The sequence below is a fragment of the Pollicipes pollicipes genome, unplaced genomic scaffold (genome assembly GCF_011947565.3).
Source record: "Pollicipes pollicipes isolate AB1234 unplaced genomic scaffold, Ppol_2.1 Scaffold_4740;HRSCAF=5597_pilon_pilon_pilon, whole genome shotgun sequence".
Lineage (NCBI taxonomy): Eukaryota > Metazoa > Arthropoda > Thecostraca > Pollicipedomorpha > Pollicipedidae > Pollicipes > Pollicipes pollicipes.
Genome location: NW_023596545.1, coordinates 24,980,842 through 24,999,857, shown reverse-complemented (window position 1 = coordinate 24,999,857; position 19,016 = coordinate 24,980,842). Strand labels below are relative to the sequence as shown.

Here is a 19,016-nt window from a genome sequence, read left to right as displayed (position 1 = left end):
CGAGTACGTGGATTACAAGCCGCGCGAGAAGGCCGAGTACGTGCTGGTCGTGCCGCTGGGCGACATCGGGTACAGCCTGGGCGGGCACAGCTCGCGCTCGAGCCACAAGCGTGCTCACCGCTCGGTGGACGCCGCGCCGGGCAGCTACGGCGAGACGGGAGCGCCTCGCGGCCGCATTCGGGGCCGCGTGTCCCGCTCGGTCGGCGGCGCGGAGGGGCGCCGTCGCCCGGAGGCACGCGCTGGCCGGCGGCCGAGCGCCGCGAGGTTGGACCTGCGACAGCCACGACGGCAGGGCGTGCTGGACGAGGATAAAATGTGGTAGACGCTACGGAAAGACGCCGCGGAGGAGGCGAAGCAGGAAGTCGGGACTTGGCTCGAGTGAAATGGGTGCTTGCCGAGTCCACATATGTGCTGATGCGTGTGACTGTTGTGCGTGTTGCGCCCAGACTTCTCTTTTGTTCAGTTACTTGAGTTTGGTAGGTCAAAAGAAAAATATACAAAACGGGGAAGCGGTGTAAGCAGACAAGTGTTCGGAAGGGGTTTCATGCTCCTGTGGACACCCGCTGGTGTTTTACATGACCGCCTTTTTACATGTTCGTCTGTGCGAACTCTTCATGCAGTTCGTTCGGACTCAGGCTGACAGACAGTTGGTTAAACCAGACGGCAAAAACGTTTCACTGCTGCTGTGAACGATCGCGTAACATTTTTACCCAAGCAGCCCTGGTATGCTACGGCAGATTTTTTGAAACAATGTGAAGTAACTAGAAAGGATATATTTCCGAGCACTATCCAGTTCATTATCACACCCGCAAGCTTTGCAAGTTTCTTATGCCAATCTTCAACGTTTTACACGCCATGATTACTAGGTAAGACTGATTGCTGCAATGAACACTCGACTGAGCCTACCACAGGTTACAGGCGCCCACGTAATCGGCTTTAAACAAGTGCCGACGCTCTTGCGCAAACCGCGGGTCATCGTTGGAACTAATACTCGTGAAGCCCTCATAACAATCATACACAACCGCGTGGTGAAACACAAGACTACAACAAAATAAATATGTTTCTTCAACAAAGTTTGTTTGTTCTGGCCATTCTCTGCGCCTTCATTTGGAATTAACCTCTCGTGTCAACTCTGCCCCGAGACGACACGGCGTGAGGGCAGGTGCTGAATGTGATACAACCTCATCGTAACAGACGTTCTTTCAGCCAGAAGGCACCAACGTTGTCCAGCTTTTCACGGTTCGTCTGAAAGGTGCAAAAAACGAGACATCGTCATGATCCCTACCGTATGCTATTATACTATCATGTTGAACATTAAGAAAACTACCAACCGAGATGGCTGAACCATTATTTATTCCCATCTTGACTTCGTAAGTTTGAGTGAGAAGCACTACTGTACTTCACGGAAACAAGACTGCTGCAAGCCCAGCACTTTCCCAGGTGCAGTACTTATATACATACATATATATATATATATATATATATATATATATATATATACATATATATATATGTATATATGTATACAAACAAACAGCGCAAGTGTCCCTTCAAAGTTAAAGAAAAAAGCTGAGCAGATTGCTTTCAGATTCCCCCATCCAATTGCACAAAATACTGTATGGAGCTAAGTTACCAGATGAAGGAAACAAGGAAACCGGGCGACACCCTTTTCCCCAGCTCCGGTCAAGATTATACGACCTTGCCTTTGCTCGTATTCCTTGCTATTCAGTGAATGCAACCCTGCATAATTCACTCACAGGAAGGGGCATCCTCGCCGTCGGTTTTCTCAGCTTCGGCGGCTTCCTCCGGCTCAGCGGGCGGAGCCTCGGGAGCTTCAGGAGCTTCAGGAGCTGCAGCCACCTCTTCGGGGAGGACTTCGGGGACGGACGGGATCTCTTCCGGGACTACCTCCGAGGAGGCAGGGAGCTCCTCAGGGGATTCTTCAGGGACGACAGGAACCTCTTCCGAGGACTCCTCTGGAGCAATGGCAGCCTCCTCAGGAGCGGTCTCTGGGAGACCGGAGACCTCAGGATTGTACTCGGGGCCTTCAGCTCCATTGGGGATCGTCTCGGAAGCTTCCGGGACAACTTCGGGATAAGCCTCAGCGGACTGGGAAACTTCTTCGGGCTTCTCGATCTTCAGACAGCGGTTAAGGAAAATCTGATTTCTCTGAGTAGCCTGGCAACGAAGGAATCATCGGTCAGGCTGACATGTGACAGACTGCACGCAGACAGTCACTGGTGTGTACGTTGAGCGTGAGGAACAGCATGGCTGTCCCAGAATGCCGCGCGTAAATACTCGTGTAAAACTCGACATTGACTTCTAAACATCACGCCTGGTTCTTTAGCCCGTGCGCTATCAATACATCGTCGGAAGATGACTGGTCTTTTCGGGTGAAGCCTCCAGACAAGTTCAGCTGGACACAAACTGGGGCTTGACGATCAAAAACTCAATTAAACTTTGACGATGTGTCAAACTTCACAACCCTGTTTAACCACGACTTCTGGGGCTTGACGGCAGCACTTCACCCCACCGCCCTCCCTCTCCAGGTACCTGGAAGTTGATAGAGGTGTGGAAGCTGGAGAAGCTGGAGCCGACGATGTGGTAATCGGGGTCAGCGGCAAACTCCAGCAGCTCGGCGGCCGCCCCATTGGAGCCCAGACCTTCTGTCAGACACTGCAGGCGACAGAGTGAAGCGTTTCGTCAGTGACGACATGGTCGCTTGGCCACATGGCCAAGGACAATCCCACCGAGCTAATTGAAATGTTCAAACTTCTGGGCTGTGGGCGATTCCATAAATAACGATGACAGGCTGCTTGGAGAAGCTTACGAAGATTTGAGCTGATTCAGGGTTCAGTGATTAGTCCGCAGTTCCTCAAAGTCATCAGCAGAGTCGTCCACAATTCCACGAAGTCATCAGCAAAGTCGACCGCTCACCTTCTTGTAGTCGTCAGAGTACTGGCATTCGTTGGCCACGTTGAAGATGTCCCTGGACACCTCGAACTTCTTGTTGCTACACTTGGTCAAATCAATGTCTGCAAAGTAAAAGTTCACGGTCAAAACAACTTGATACCAGCATCACCACATGTCTCCGATTATCGGGTATGACCGTGCCCAACAGTGGGATAATCAAACCCACCTTTCACGTCAATTTCTTCCATACATCACTATCTTGCTGACATCATTTTTTCGTGAAAGATGTTGGGGTCATTGCTACATCTCTTGCTATTTCCTTCCACACCTGTGCTATTGCCGTTCTCCACGATTAACAAAGTTAGTCGTCAAAGCATTTGATTGTTTTGCAGTAAAGATTATTGCCGTTGCAGTATTCCACGCGTGTTACTTGAGCGATCGATTCATCGTGGCGAATATGTAAGGAAATCAGCCAAGAACATAGGAGCATCAAAGCAATGAAGTCAAAGTAGTGGACAATGATACTAAGACCGACTTTTATGCCGCGCAGACAGAATCAATTTGGTTGGTTCCGCAAGTCGCCAGCGAGCAGCGGGAGCAAGACTGTAAGACATCTGCAAATAGCATGGGAAGTGATCCTGGGCTTGTCTGACCGATGTGAGGCTGTCGGACTCGTTCCTCGACACATTCTAGCAGGCCGGCATGCTTTGCCAGAGAGTTCTCACCTGTGGGAGTCTGCGGCTCGGGCACGGCGGGCAGGAACGGGAACGGGAACGGGCCACCGGGCCGGCCGGCGCCCGGAACGAGGGGCGCCTGCCCGCCGGCCGGCCGCTGGCTGGGGAACCGCTCGGCGATGTCCGGCACCGCCCCCGGCGCGTCCACCGGGAAGAAGGGCGCGAACAGATCGCCGAAGTCGGGGAACTGGAACTGGAAGAACGGCCGTGCGGGGGCGAGGCCGCCCACCGGCCGGGCCGGAGCCAGACCCAGGGCCGGCTGAACGGGGGCGGGGCCTGGAACGTAGAGGCGCGGCGTTAGTGGCTGGCAACGCCGGCTCCGAGAATGCGGGGACGGAGGCCGCTGTAGCAGAGACGTTCGGCCGAAGCGTCTGGGTAGTGATGACCTCAAGTTGCTAAAATCAGGAAGGGGCCTCATGGACTCCACGTAAAACTGAGGCAAAAAGGTTCGCTGTAAGAAAGACTAAAAAGACTCGCTGACTTTTTGTTTAAGCCCTTACTGCGGCTTTAATGGCGCCTGACACACACCGTTGCCGTCCGACGCTCAGCAAACTATGCAAGTTAACAACAAAAACGAACGTCAGCACGCCAAGCATGACAAAAACGTCCTGGCTTCGGCTTGCCACCAGGAGACTCTCCATGGCGGTAGATGAGAACCAGGACCAGAACCAGGCGCGGCCGGGCGGCGGGCCGAGCCAAGTGGCTGCCATGTTGCACCAATGGCGTGGAAGCGGCTTAGGACAGCTCATGGGATACGTGTGAAGGATAAAAAAAGAGAGAGCGCATAAAATAGCCGGCAGCAGCGGTGCGTGGGATGGATTCAAATTTGGCATGTATTTGCACGAAGATCATTGGCGGTTGAAGTACCAGGATAGGTCTTTAAGTCGGTGGAAACTAGCTTATGCCACTTTCCAGGTTGGACCTGTTTGACCCGTTTGATACCGGCACAATTTTTCAGAGACTCAGAATGCCAAAGGGTTTTCATTCCAGAATCATGCATCATTAAATCGTAGCAATGTTTTTATATGTTTTATTAGCTGGTCAAAACCAGCCGCCGGAATTTGCTTCAGCCAGTTACTGTCAATATTGGGTTAAACACTGGCAACAACGATGGAAAACGACAAATATAACCAGTTGATGCCAGCAGCGACAAACGTTGCGAGGAAGCGACAGCACCAAATTGTACCATGCCGGAGATAGCCAGTTCGGGAGGGCACCGCTTTCAAAAAGGCGTTCTATTCACCAGCATGATGGTGAGCACTAGAAAACACGGCAGCTGAGCTTATCCGTCGCCTGCGGCCTCTGGATCTCCAGGTCACTGACCTGACAAGTCGACACGGTCGGGGTCAATGGGGGCGCTCTCAGCCGTGCCGATGCTGTTAATCTCGTCCTTAGGGCAAAGTCGGAGCGACACCGTCCGCTTCTGGGTAAACTGAAACATAGCGGGGATCGCTGCATAATCCAACACCATCGCCGGGCCGAGCAAATGATACCAGTGACATCATTCCAAAGGCAATCATAAGGAGGATTGATACGGAAATTTGCTGTTATGAAAAAAGTGATGGAATGTCCATTGAGGTAATGTTGGACGCAAATGTCGCGCCAAAGATTCAGGGATTTATTCATGTTACTTCACACTTGGCTGAACTCGCCCATTCCTTCTGACACAGCAAGATCCAGCTTGAGAACAAGATCGAGATCGAAATCATAAAACGCTCACCGATGAATGACGTTCAACCCTGAATTAGATGTGCAGCTGCCATAAAACACAAAACGCAAGACACGGCCAAGGACGCGCCTGATCCGGAGTTCACTCCACTAACGGGCCTGCACATCACGCCGCTCACCTCTCCGTTGACCAGAGCCAGCGAGATGGACGAGCTGAGGCTGGTCAGGGCGAACTGAAACACAGGGGGCGCGTCACGGTGCTGCAGGCGGGCTGAGCTACGGGGCAACAGCGGGGCTGGTGTGGACGGCAGCGCGTCGGACATTGCATGCGCTTGAAGGGAACTGCGTAAGATGCAAAGTCCCAGCTGTAAATACATACATAAATACATACATCTGCATATATATATATATATATATATATATATATATATATATATATATATATATATATATATGACAACAGGAAATCGCACAGTGTTTCAATAACAAACAATTATTTTTTGGAACCTGACAGCTTGCTTTGCTAACCGGGGATCTGAGCACATGTGAAGGCTGGTCTCAATCACGCACGCCACGCAGTTGGGACGAAACTCCAGTGTGAGCTCTGGGCCGTTGCCAGCAGACAGTGAAGTGATAACTTTTGGTGATTACCCGGTAGCCTCACGAGCATGTTATGGCCGGCAAGGCTCCAAGACGGACCATATTTGCCCACAGCCGAACGATAGCCTTGCCGTTCCTAAGCCCAGGCGGACCAGCAAACATTCCGGGGACTGTTCAACTTCCTGTAGATTTGAATGCTCTTGCCGGCCTTGAATCGCGCCCCGCTCACACAGCACCGTGGCGCGTGTCGAGCCGTACCGCACACTCTGTCCAGTGTGCCATGTACGTTATCGGATGTCTGAATTCCCAAGTTTTGGGTCTTGGTTCACAGAGTTAACACAAGCGGCCCGACCCAGAAGACATATAACCTATAACACAAGCGGGTCCCAAGCCCAGGGAGTCATATAACACAAGCGGCCCAGCCCAGGAGTCATAGCTGCTTGTCACGCCATTCATCGTCACGCCCATTGGCGCTATCCGCTTGTCACGCCATCATCGTCACACCATCGGCGTTATCCGTGACCGTGGCAATGGCCACCACTAGCGGCCATCGTCTGAGGCCGTGACAGCGCCATCGGCCACGGCCGTGATCCGTGACACGACGCCGACGGCGGCCGTTCACAGGCCGGAGCAAGGAGGACGCGTCCAACCGGCCATAAGCCTCGTGCTCTCGTGGCCGCATTCTTACCGCCAGCACAACTCTGGCGCGCTGCACATCTAGGAAATCGTGTTGAAGCATTGCGCGTGTGTTTTGCGTGAGCAGCAGAGGAGAACTGTCCTGCTGGTTAGCTCATTAGCGCTAACAACGAGCTATACTCATCAGATCGGGCATCATCAAGGCAAGTCGGGCCGGGCAAGTCAGGCAAGGCATTGGGGTATTCCATGATGTCAGGAGCTCACGCTGTTTTTGCATGATGGGATTGCGGCTACGTGCAAGCGCGGGACTGTCGGTTGAGTGACTTGTTGGCGCCTTTTTTAAAAAATCGGAACTGATTCTCACGGTCAACGACCAGGGCAAGGTGGCAGCTCTCACGGCAGGCGCGGCACCTCACGCGGAACGACTCGATGGTAACACGCCATCAGTCTCGGCTGATGCGGATGTGGGGGTCGCGCACATCGCCAGCTTGATTGTGAGAGTCTGGCCACGCTCTGCGCAGTGAAGCGCGCAGCGCATGTCCGCCAGGGCTGCTTCCGAGCCCTGGGAACGACGGAAGCGCGGTATCGATCCGGGAAAGAGTTCCCGCAACTTGGTTCGGTCATATCAGTTTATGCATGGAATAAAGTATGACTTCTCCATAACCCAGTGCTGTCGCGGATCGGGTCAAACCGTTTGGTATCAGTCAGTTCTGAGCACGACGTTCGCAGTCGGCATCCTTGGAATTGAAAAGCCCATTTTCCACAAAGGTTGCACGGCCAGGTCCTGTTAAGGCAAATGATTCCAACCGTGCGCCAACCGAGCCCTGATAATGCTATGTCGATTTGTTATGTGTTGATTTTTTTATGATCGCTATGCGTCGTGTGTTGAGCCCTGCCCTAGCTTCCACGGGCGTAACGAGGCCTAAAAGGTGAAAATCAGCTTTGGGTGATGTCGAAGGTGTCACACGGACTCAGCACAATATTTACCTCTTCCCTGTCGAGGAACTCCTTCGCCTCATCAGCGGAGGGGAGCAAACCCGCCACGATGCACTGAAACAGGCGACAGAGGCATGTCAAGGAAGCACTTTATGACCACCATCATTGGGGTGAAATCTGCCACGATGCCATGAAACAGGCCACAGAGGCATGTCAAGGAAGCACCTCATGACCCCTACACTGGGTTGAAATTTGCACGAAACCTGCTGCGGATGGCATCAGCAAACGATCTAGAACATTGGGAAGCGAGCGGGACCTCATCGTATGGTGACGTCACAGGTGAACGGACGTCGGCTCGGAGCGGGGAACGGTCCAGAGCCTGGACTGGACCCCAGACCGACCCGCTTCGGCCCAGCCGGCCAGCTCCGCTGCCGTGGAGCTGACGGCGCCGGTAGGGTCATGTCGGCCGGCAGCCTCCTTTCACTGTGTGTCAGGCGTTCGGTACCGGACGAAAAAGTGCCGTCGCCGCTTTTTAGGGGCAGCGGTGGCAAACGTGCCCCGGCGCTCGACCGCCATTGCGCCTGACAGTCCGCATGCGGTGTGCGAGTGGGGAGGGCTGGTGGCTAATGGAAAGGCCAGGCTCTGCTACAACCACGACAAACCCCCCCCCCCCCTCCCCGCTCCCCGTTCCCAAAGTAGGTCTTGGTCTTCTCGTCGACGAGAGCCAGTTCCCAGCCAGGTCGGTCGGCCGGCCGGCTCAACCGGCAGACATCTTGGAATTCTCCCGATATGGTGCCGCGCCATAGATGCCGCGAATGCACGATCAATATCACAAGTAGAGAATTTATGAAATGCCCTGAGGGTGTCCCGGTTTCGAGGATCAGCAGGCGGTCCGAACATCCGCAAAAGGTCGCAAACCTTGGGTCATATAAAATCCTGAAATTAAAGTGCACCGCGGGATTTGCTATTGGATAGATCCGGTGAGCCAGCGGCGGCACCTCGGCTGGCTATGGTTTGGGAGCTTTGCCAATCCAAATGCGCGCGGTATTCACTACGTCCGAGGTTCTCCGGCATTCATAGGATGCGACTGATGGATCCGGCCGAGCGTCAGAAAGCGCAGACAAGACGAAGTCTTCAGAAACTACGGAGATACCATTGATTTCGACTTTTTGGCACTCCGACCAGTCCACTTCGGGTGCAAGTGCAAGTTTTTAAATGCGCCATCGTCCAGAGAATGCTCAGTGTTTTTTTTTTTTAATCAGCAGTTGCTTTAACCTTGCCATACTCGATGGAGCGGTGGTTTTATCCTCGGCTGGATTTCCATCTCACTTGCTCGCTCGATAGCCGCCACTAACCCAAAAGAAGCTTACGTCAGCCTGGCTGCGCGTGACGCCCGCTTACCACCGTCTCCACAGGCGTGAGAGCTCCCTGCGCTTCACCTGTTCTCCCTCACCGGTACCGCCGCTCTCACACTCACTTCTTTAGTGAAGCACTTCACGGCAATGGAAAAGCGTCAGGCTTATTGCCGTCCATAACGGAAGAAGGCGCCCGTAAGCACGCATCACAGCGGAAACAAATCCCAGACCTGTCGAACCAAGCCGCGCATCATAAACCATGAGGCTCGTAACATCCAGCACTGCATGGGTTCTGTCGGCCGAGCGTTCGACGCGCTAGGCGACGGAGCAGGGTAAGGAAGAGCGTATGCAGAGAAAACCGGCTGGTCCGGGTTGAAATGCGTCCAGCCAGCGGCGTTCCCAAGGTCGTGCCAAAGTCATCGATGATGGCAGTCTAACCTCCGCTGGCACTAGAGGTTGACCGAGATGATATCATACAGTCGTTTAAAGGGTGCGGCAAGTGCCACGCGACCGGTTTTTGTTTTGCCAACAGTGACCTCTGCTATCGGTAATTGGTGCTGACCTCAGAGAAGGAGCAGGCGTGCCTTGTCACGACTTTGACCTTTAACACTGATGCGATAGATTTGGCTTGCCTTGTCAAGATTTCATGAAAATGCTTCGAATGTTTCAGACTTAATAAGTGATCTGGGAGACCTCATGCGTGCGAACTTTGATCAACATACCTTTTTAAAGCCAAAGACGTGTGGCAGATAATACTTAATCGGCGCATCTTTTATTCTGTGGCACCAATACGTTGCCTGAAACTTGTGGTAAAACTGCTATAAGCCTATAATAATGAATGTTGCTAAATAATGTGCTCTGGCCGTCAAGTATGCCACATTATTAGAGGCCGCAACTTGCCAAGGCATGGGCCGAAGCCATTTACATCGCCTGCGCCTAACGCAGGGAAATATTCAAGTACGACTAGCTGCCAAAAGAGGCCACCCATCGGGGCCCAAGGTCAGAATGCATGAGGTATTGGCCCGTGACGCAACTGAGCGGCCGCCGGCAGGCCAGCGCCCACCCCTGAAGATGGCTGGAGCGGGGCGAGCGGCGGGCGTTCCCCGGCCACGCTGTGGCGCCCGCAGGACGAGAAACCACGGCGCAGCACAGAGGTCAGACAAGGTCAGGCGGCCCGCCTGGCTACCGGGCCGCGCCTGACGCGGGGTTCCGGTTCAGCGGCCTGACGCCGTCCCTGCTGCGGCCCCAGAGGTCACGAGATGCTCCAGACGAGAGCTCAGCTGCCGCAGCGCAAAGCCCGGCGCACGCGAGCGAGTCCGTGTCGGTGAGGGTATGTACCGTCTCTCCACCCGCTCCTAACACCGACCGCCGAATTAAAGTACAAAAGTATTGCGCCTGAGTTCTGCTGGGTTGACATGCTGGTGACTTACATCTGAAACATCACAAGGCGAAATGTTTGCAATGGCCTCCCGCCTTCGTGTATACAGGCACACAGTGCCAAGGTATATCACGGCACCTGCTGTCACGCAGCCTGCATGGAATATGCCACAGTGGTCATCTGGTTCACAGGGGCCACCGAGCGATCTCTCACCTCCTTGAGCAAGACGTTGTCGCCGTTGTACTGTTTCTGGCAGTCCATGACGACTGAGTAGTCATCTTCGTCCAGGTCAAACTTGCCTAGGTCGCAGTCCAGCTCCTCGGGCGCGTAGGCCACCCCGGGCCGGCGCACACCTGCCGAAAACGTGTCCCAGTTAGTGTTGCCACTGGGACGTGCTACGGTTCTACCCGAGCTTGGACAGCTCGGGTAGAACCGTAGTACGTCGGGGCGTGCTTGCGACGGGAAAAGTGAAGAGATGGTAACTTCCTGGCAGTGCATCAATTCTACCGAATGCCCAGCACGGTTAAAATTGGCGAGGCAAAATAACATGAGAAGACCTATAATAAACAAACTTTGGTCAGCTTTGGCAGTGTTGGAACTTCACACCCGCGTTTCTCCAGGGAATGACGGTGTAACATCCGGTCGCCGCCATTATCTCGGCGTGAGAGGTCGCGACGCTAGATGACCAAGGAAGCTGAGTGGATTCATGAGCCCAAGATCATCAACTAGCACCGCCCGCTTTCGTTTGAAACGCACAATTGCATGTCAGCCTGGGCCGGTGTATCGTCCGTTGAGCACCTGTCGCCCGGCTCGAGGCCCAGCAGGGAGACGCTGAGCAACGCTCGGTGGCCCTCACCAACAGGGTTCGGGCTCGGGCTAGGCCCATCACACCCGTCACCACCACCCCACCTAAGATGCGCCGCCGGGGTGGTGTCGGTGCTCTGCCGCCGACCAGTTCTGCGGCGTGCGCAGAGGCCACGCCCGCGAGATTCAGGGGTCCTGGCGTCGGGGCCGGGACCATGAGCACAGGAGCCGTGGCCCAGCACGAAGTTGACTTCCGAGGCTCAACGCAAGACGACGGTAATGGGACGACAGCACTGCCAGTGGCCTCGTTGGGCGCCAAAAGCGAAGCGTTGGGCCGGAGAGCGCAAACAGGCCTCCAAACTTCCGGTAAAGGCTGTCATGGCATGGCTTGGCGGACGGCTTCTCCAGGGACACCATGTCATGGTATGGCTTGGCGGAGGCCTCTCCCGGGACACCATGCTATGATATGGCTCAGCGGAGGCCTCTCCCGGGACATCATGTCATGATATGGCTCGGCAGAGGCTTCTCCCGGGACGCCATGTCATGATATGGCTCGGCGGAGGCTTCTCCTGGGACGCCATGTCATGGCATGGCTTAGCGGACGGCTTCTCCCGGGACGCCATGTCATGGCATGGCTCAGCGGAGGCCTCTCCCGGGACGCCATGTCATGATATGGCTCAGCGGAGGCCTCTCCCGGGACGCCATGTCATGGCATGGCTTAGCGGACGGCTTCTCCCGGAATACCATGTCATGGTATGGCTCGGCGGACGCCTCTCCCGGGACGCCATGCGCGGTCCGGTCGATAGCACTGGGCGCTTCCGAGGCCTGGAGGGTGACGTTGAATGTACAGGACAGCTTTTTCAGTGCAGCTACGTCAGCGTAGCCGCACAACTTGTGTGTTGCATCTGTCCCTAGTCACATTGATGAAATCTTAGAAAACTCGGGCGTATCTCCTGGTTCCATCATCCGTCAAAATGCGCGTCTCGAGCTTGTTTTCCACTGAAAGGCGTGCTATATGAAACTGTCGCACACCACAAAATGCCAACCTCGTCTCCAGGAAATCTAAGTTTTTTCTGATAACCGACGGGGCGATGGATGGAGGTCTTGTTATGCAGTGTGCGCTCCAGTCGTCCACACCGAGATAACCGGTATCCGGATCTGATAAGATAATGTCAGGCACACACTCGTACAGTCTGTCATCTCTCTTTCATGAAAGGACCGGAAAGTTCCAATTGATGACTTTTTGGATGGTCGTAGCGTCCAGCGCGAATATCGCCCACACCCGACGGTGGGTGTTCTCGGTCCACACAGCGAGCGACACGACGCGGGTTACCGTATCTGCCCACAGTGCAGTACGGAGCATGTATACGCATTTGCGTCAAAGAACGGTGCGCGCTTTTGACCAGCCAATAATAAGCTGGCAGCTTGCCAGAATAATCATGCTGGTATGGAGTGGCCGTGATGTGGCGAAAGGACGCGTCACAAGTGTCTTTTCCGGCCCTTTTTCGATTGAAGGACCGAGGCCAAACATTTCTTTCCAATAGGAGCTACGTTAATGGCGAGGCTGGCACCGGGCCTTCCCATCAAGCATTGTTTTCTCTGACTCTGATCCTCAAGTCTTTCACGCCTTGGAAAGATTATACAGAACGGGAAAACATTACAAAGAAAGAAATGCTTATTCATGCCCGCGTCATCGGTGGTTACCAACCGAAATGCAAGGATTCCGGTTTTTCTGACGCAAATTTCCCAGCAATTTTGGGGGATATTACTCTCGATCCAAAGATATTGGCATTTCAGGAAATTTGTGACCGCGGACAAATCAAGTGAGGCAGACCAAACTATGTTTAGGCCAGATCAATCGGACCGTGTTTTTACCCTCATAGACAGAGTAGTTAGGGAGGCCCTAAAAATGCATGCCCGCTACAGCCAGTCACAACTAATGAGCCGCCAAGAAGTCGATAATTAACATAGGAAGCCATCACAACTCAGGTTACTGAGAACGGTGTTCACGCGCCTGTAGAAATCATAGTTCTCACGAACGGAGAAATTACGGACATCCAAGTAAAGCCAAAAAAAGATTCTGCCCGAATTCCGAGCTGATTCCGTTGTCAACACGCCGTCCCGAGGCTCGTGTTGTACCCATGCCTACATGCACAGGTGACCCTGCACGAGAAGAAACGGGGTCGGTCGACCGTGTAACGGTCGTGCTTACACACAAAGCGAGGTGGAAACAACGGACGCGGTAGGGCGCCGGGCGTTCACCTCCGTATTCTAATAGGCCTCAGTTGCGTCGTCACGGCGGTGGCTGCGGTTTTGGGGACCGTGCAGTTTGCACGGAAAGGCGTGTGGGAGCACGCTGCGGGCTAGGAGGCGTGTAAAGTATGTCCGTGGCTCATTGAGGCAACGCTTATGCCGGACAAGTGAGTGTGTGGACATGGAACGCTTGACGACTCCGAAGTTTGTCAAGGAATAGGCGTATTTTGGCCTGAAACATTGCGGTTTTTTATCTGATTAATCTGAACTGAAGGACACTCCTTGACACCAACAGCATTGAATTTTACGGATTGGCGTTAATCTAATCTTTAGTTTTGTGCGTGCATTGTACTCCGCGTATACTGTATCTTCTCACTTCCATGCTCAATGCCTGAGTAACTCTGAGAAGACTATTCACGTTCCAGCAAGGCTGCATGATAGTTGTGATGCCCCGGCACCAGCAAACATCCTCAGCTCTCGTTAAGTCTAATGTCTGCGGGTTTGTGGATATGAGATGCATTCTCCAAGACGACCGGCCGCGGCTTCGTGGCGGATCGTTTTGTGGTTTCGAAGATTTCAGAGAACGAGTTCCGGGAAGAACCAGCGAGACCGGTTTTGTTTTGGCCGCCTCCTCCCAATCTTCTTTCATGTAAATTCCACATTCGGACTTCTTCTTTGCTCGCCCTACACATGTAAGTATCGTCCCCTCCACTTATCCTATCCTCTTTCCCTCTCCCTTACCACCCCCCCCGTACCTTTGTGCACGTCTTTCTCCCCCTCTCTTACCTGTAACTCATTCCACTCTCCCCTCTGTCTCCGCCCCCTTCTCTGTTTTTTTTTTGTTCCTCCCTCCGTTCCCGTATATTATCTTTCTCTCTCTCCCTCTCTCTCTCTCTCTTCTCTCTCTCCTCTCTCTCTCTCTCTCTCTCTCTCTCTCCTCTCTCTCTCTCTCTCTCTCTCTCTCTCTCTCTCTCTTTTTCTCTCTCTCTCTCGCTCTCTCTCTACCTCGCATTCCCTCTCACCCTCCCTTTCTTCTCTCGCTTCCTCAGGACGTACCTGCGAATACCCGGAGCGGCTGGAAGAGGGCCGACAAGTCAATCTTCGGCAGCTGGAAGGCGAATAAAGCGCCATGGCCGCTGTGGTCGTCCTCCAGCAGGTCCATCTCGTCCGACCGGTGCTGGATCATCGGCTCGTCCAGCTCACGCAGGAGGAACGGCACTGAAAGGGATCGGCCGTCACTGCCTATCGGCTGCACCGGCGAGGGGGGAGAAAAATGCCTTGAGCTCACCTGATCAACGAGTGTTTAGTGCATGGAGCTGTTAGAAGAACTTGCAAAACGAGAACGTGGTGCAAAACGAGATGGACGTGGTGGGCGTAGTTTTGGATCTGAGACGGTCTACACGTACCAGGCTCACAGGCAGTGGCCATCAACAACTAGCTAGACATGTCAACAAAACTCCAGCCCGTCACCAGATAAGCCCTCACCCCTAGTGGCACAGCGGGGACTCAGCGCGTGACGCCGCCCCAGTCCCCTTGTGACAGTCCCACCCCGGCCCTGACCTGAACCTGGCCGGTTCAGGTCATCGTTCTGGAAAGCTCCCTGACCAGCGACACGCACGTCAACGCGTCGTGCCGACGCGTCACTACGGGAGACCAGCTTTCACCGCGATTTTCACCGCACTCGGCTGCACGGCCAACCTCTGAGCGAGCAAGCGCCGCCCTACGCTGGACTAGCGGTACGCTGCTTCGGTGCCCTCCCTGCTCTCCTTCGCCTAGCGAGGTCATCGGTCATCTGGTGTCGCTATTGCTTGTATTTCCTCTCGATACGTTCACAGGGCCTACGCATACCACCCTTCCTTTGAGCAGCAGTGAAACAGGCTGGAAGTGTTAAGAACATGAATAGGCTGGTTCTCTTAACTTACTGATGCAAGCCTTCAGATAGAGAATGCTTCATTGTTGCCAAATATTGAAATTGTAGTATCCAGCAAAGACGCAATGTCGCAACAGAGGGTGCTCTGGTAACATCTTACAGAGCCAAATAGCATAAAACCAGTGTGGAATCTGGACATGATTATATCCGTAAAAACACCGGTACTTCCACTGTTTATATCTTGCAAGCCAACCACCACCTAAATTATTTGAATTAGGTGCATATGGCCCATCCTCTGAACTATGCACACTGCACACTGTCAATGGGTCACTCTTCTACGGTCGGTTTTGCTATGTAATATTTAAGGGTGGCCTGCCACCGCCCTCCGGTGGCACCACTTTACTGGCTATACCATACTGACCATATAGTTTCACCTAGACGGGGCTTGGCCTTAGTGGGTGGGTCACTTGTTAGTGTTAAGTTGGGCATTACCATGACTGAAACTACATGACGGCATAAAAACTAAAACTACATGACTAAAGCTACATGACTAAAACATGACTAAAACACAAGTCTCATCATGATGCACAGAAATACAATTTTGCACAAGATGCAGGTTGGTTGGCGCAAACATCCACCGTTACAAGTTGAAGGTAACTAGTCCACATTGAATGCCACCGCACTTGTTGGAAGCCTTTTGCCCCCATTACCGCATGATCTCATTTTGCTCATCAACGAATGAAATTAGATTTTTTATTAAACGCACCTTGTCGGTAAGGCATCCCACTTTACCAACCTACGCATGCGCATCCAGCCATCCATCTGAGACATCGGTACGCTCAACCTAACTTCCATTGCGTCATTTTCCGACATTTCTGTGCTTCCTAAAGCACTGTCTTCACATCTCCCGTGACAGTCATCAACAGGCGCAGAAAGCACCCCCGGAGCACATTTGCGATAGCCGAGTGTTAAAAACGCACGAATCTGCCGGGAGACGTGATGCCCACCATATGCCAGCGCCCAGCCCCGCGGCCCGGTCCACCCCTGCGTCGCCTCCGTCCCCCCAGCGCTGCGCAGCAGGCCGACCCAGCGCAACCCAGCCGCGACCAGCGCTACTCACCGGCGCGGGCGGCGCCCAGCAGGGCCAGCAGCGGCAAGCAGGCAACCTCATCTCGGCTTCAGCGTCGCGTCTCGACTGGCCGGGCGGCGCGGTGCGGGACGGTCGGCGGCGGCGCGGGGCGGCGCGCGCAGGCGGCTGACCGTGCCGCCCACCGTCGGGGGTTTAAACCGAGGCTGGCCGGTGAATCGGGCCGGACCGGTTGCCGGCAGGGTGGCTGGCCGGTCACCGGTTACCGGCTGACCGGGCCGGCGGGCGGCAACCCAGCTGCGCTTCGTGCTGAACGGCGGCAGGTCGCCGCCGAGAGCCGGGCGGGGAGGAGACGGCACCGTCAGAGAAGGCGGCTTTGTGCTCGCATCGGCGGGGCCACGGGTCGCGGAGGGCGGACCTGGGGCTGGATCAGTCGTCTGAGCCCGGCTGCAAAACCGCTGACCAGGCAGGGTCGCAGTCGCCTGGGACCGGCCTGTAGAGCCGCTCTGGAGCGGTCCGCGGGCGGTGAGGGACCGCTGCCGGCCGGTTACGTGATCCCGGCGGCTGTTTGTAGGTCAAAGCCAGGTCATAATGAGTCAACGTTAGCTATTTATGTAAAGGATTTCACATTCACCCGAATATTTGCGACGATGGATTTCGGGTCCTGAATTTCGTCAAAACGACTATACCACACGTTACGTCCAAAATTCCATCTGTATATAATGCCCCGCAATATCAAACATTTCTGAAGTCAAGTGCTAGGTCTGCGTTCCCCAAATCGGTCTTTTGAAACTCAAAGGTTGTGTTGGAAAGTTTTCCTGCATTTTTGCACGTTTTCTTTTTGTTCAACCCGAGGTCATCATCATTTATGATGTTGATTTCGCTGGCATGGGTTTCAGCAGCGTCCCACAAATAGCTATCTGCAGCTGCATGTGTCCAACAATTGAGTTACGCACTAGTAAGCAGTTAGGGTCAAAAATACAAACTATTTTGTGGTAATGTTTTGCTTAGCACCAAAGTTTGAAAAGTACGAGCGATTTCCAGTCCAAATGGCTTATTTCGGTTTTTATAAGGACCCAGAGGTACGATCCTTTTGAGCAGTTGTTGCTAGGGCACTGAACACACCAGCCTAGAGCCCTAGATCTTTCAAGATCAACAGTTGGCTTTCGCCGGCAGATCTTAATGTATCATATAGAGCTTTATCATGGCTGTCCAGTGGCTGCTAACTCTGCTAATTGCCAATTGAGCGTCACAGAAAAAATTTCATCAGCGCTGATCCTGCGCTGGCCGCAAAGTGACCATTGCAATGGACGCGCCCCAAAACACCAATAAATAACAAAAAGCTGGTTCTGCAATGCCGACCCACGTGTATGTGGGCGTCATGCGGTCGTCGATACCCAGCGCTTTACAACTACAGCGACGGCGAACGGTAACGAAGCGCTGTAACGTATGCGGCGTTACGCGGTATGCGGGTCCGAATGTGTCGGCAGAACAGATGTTAGGTGTTGCTGGACTGGACTTCCCGTGACTTCCGTGACGTCTTCCCGTGACTTCCGTGACGTCTTCCCGTGACTTGGACTTCCCGTGACAGATCAGCTTGCTTGCATGCACACAAAGCGGCGGTAGCTTCATGACGTGATGATCGGTAATAACCGTCACACGACGCGGTAAAACGAACACTGAATTGCTGTTTGGTGCAGCGGTAAACAGCGAGTCCTGGGTCTTTCGGGAGGACAGTTTGCTACTCAGCTAACCATCCACTCCAGGACGGGGTTATCAGAGTGGGATATAAATCTAAATAGCTAGGGGATGTGGTCTGTGGCCTCAACACGTACCCATCACGGGACGTAAGCACGCTGACGGGCAGCTGAACCTTTTCCGTTTTCCATCAGTATAACGGATCAAAAAACCGAACGGATATCCAGCTGATCAAGGAGGAAATCACAAGACGATAGTTTATCAATGAAACGAGATTCAAACCACAGAATGATTAGTAAGCATGAAATCCGTCAAGATTGCACGGTCTGACACCTAGTATTTTCCAGACAGTTACAGGCGCAGATGACGCTGGGTGTCGACACTCCAGTCACGTATGCGGTAAAGATGGGCGGCAGGGGAAACGCATCCAGTCCATATCAACCATGCTAACATCACGCTCACCTGTACAAACGGAAAAAAACGCTGAGCACCGTCTACGGCACAGCCTCACTTCCACACCCTCCTAGGCAGCTCTGGCTTAGGCATAGGCAGCTTCATATGTGTCTCGTAGCTCCGCTACCTAATCGGGCCACCTGTGGCCATCATAAACTGTACATGATTTGTATGCTTGCGCCCTAGAGAGCCCTTTGCGTTATGAACGTATATCAACGACGTGTGCTTAACGGAAGCGTGTATTTGGTTCACACGTATTTTATTGAAATACTTATTCTGGGTTCCTTTACCCAAGCGGCGTCGAATTACACTCCCTGCACTTTTGCTCTTGGGCCCTGCACCGAGCCAGCGTTTCAGAAGCTGGAAGACACAGTTCGTTCTGTCGTCAGCACGTTTGTCAACACCAATCACGGCCCACTACTCGCCTACGTCACGTCACGTGACCGCAAAGTCACTTAGTCTCTTATGTCTACCGCCGGCTGACGATGGCCTCGCTCGATCTGTCATCATAACGATTGTCAGCACCGTTCATGGCCCAGTGTTCGCCTTATGTCATGTCACGTCACCTCAAAGTCACGTGGCCTATAACGTTACACGCCGGCTGACGATGATGGCGAATACTGGTGGCGAT

The 19,016-nt window shown here is 53.6% G+C and overlaps 1 protein-coding gene across 1 annotated transcript; it reads right to left on the bottom strand.

The window, feature by feature from the left end:
* Positions 1-756: 756 nt before the first annotated feature.
* Positions 757-16,324, bottom strand: LOC119099480 (uncharacterized). Its single transcript, XM_037222639.1, has 11 exons — positions 16,268-16,324; positions 14,334-14,495; positions 10,434-10,573; positions 7,539-7,601; positions 5,495-5,548; positions 4,971-5,079; positions 3,639-3,923; positions 2,938-3,035; positions 2,554-2,676; positions 1,758-2,178; positions 757-1,245 (listed from the first exon to the last, which is right to left on the bottom strand). Exons 2-11 carry the CDS (start codon positions 14,461-14,463, stop codon positions 1,235-1,237), a joined length of 1,434 nt encoding a protein of 477 aa, XP_037078534.1. The 5' UTR covers positions 14,464-14,495; positions 16,268-16,324; the 3' UTR covers positions 757-1,234.
* Positions 16,325-19,016: the final 2,692 nt, after the last annotated feature.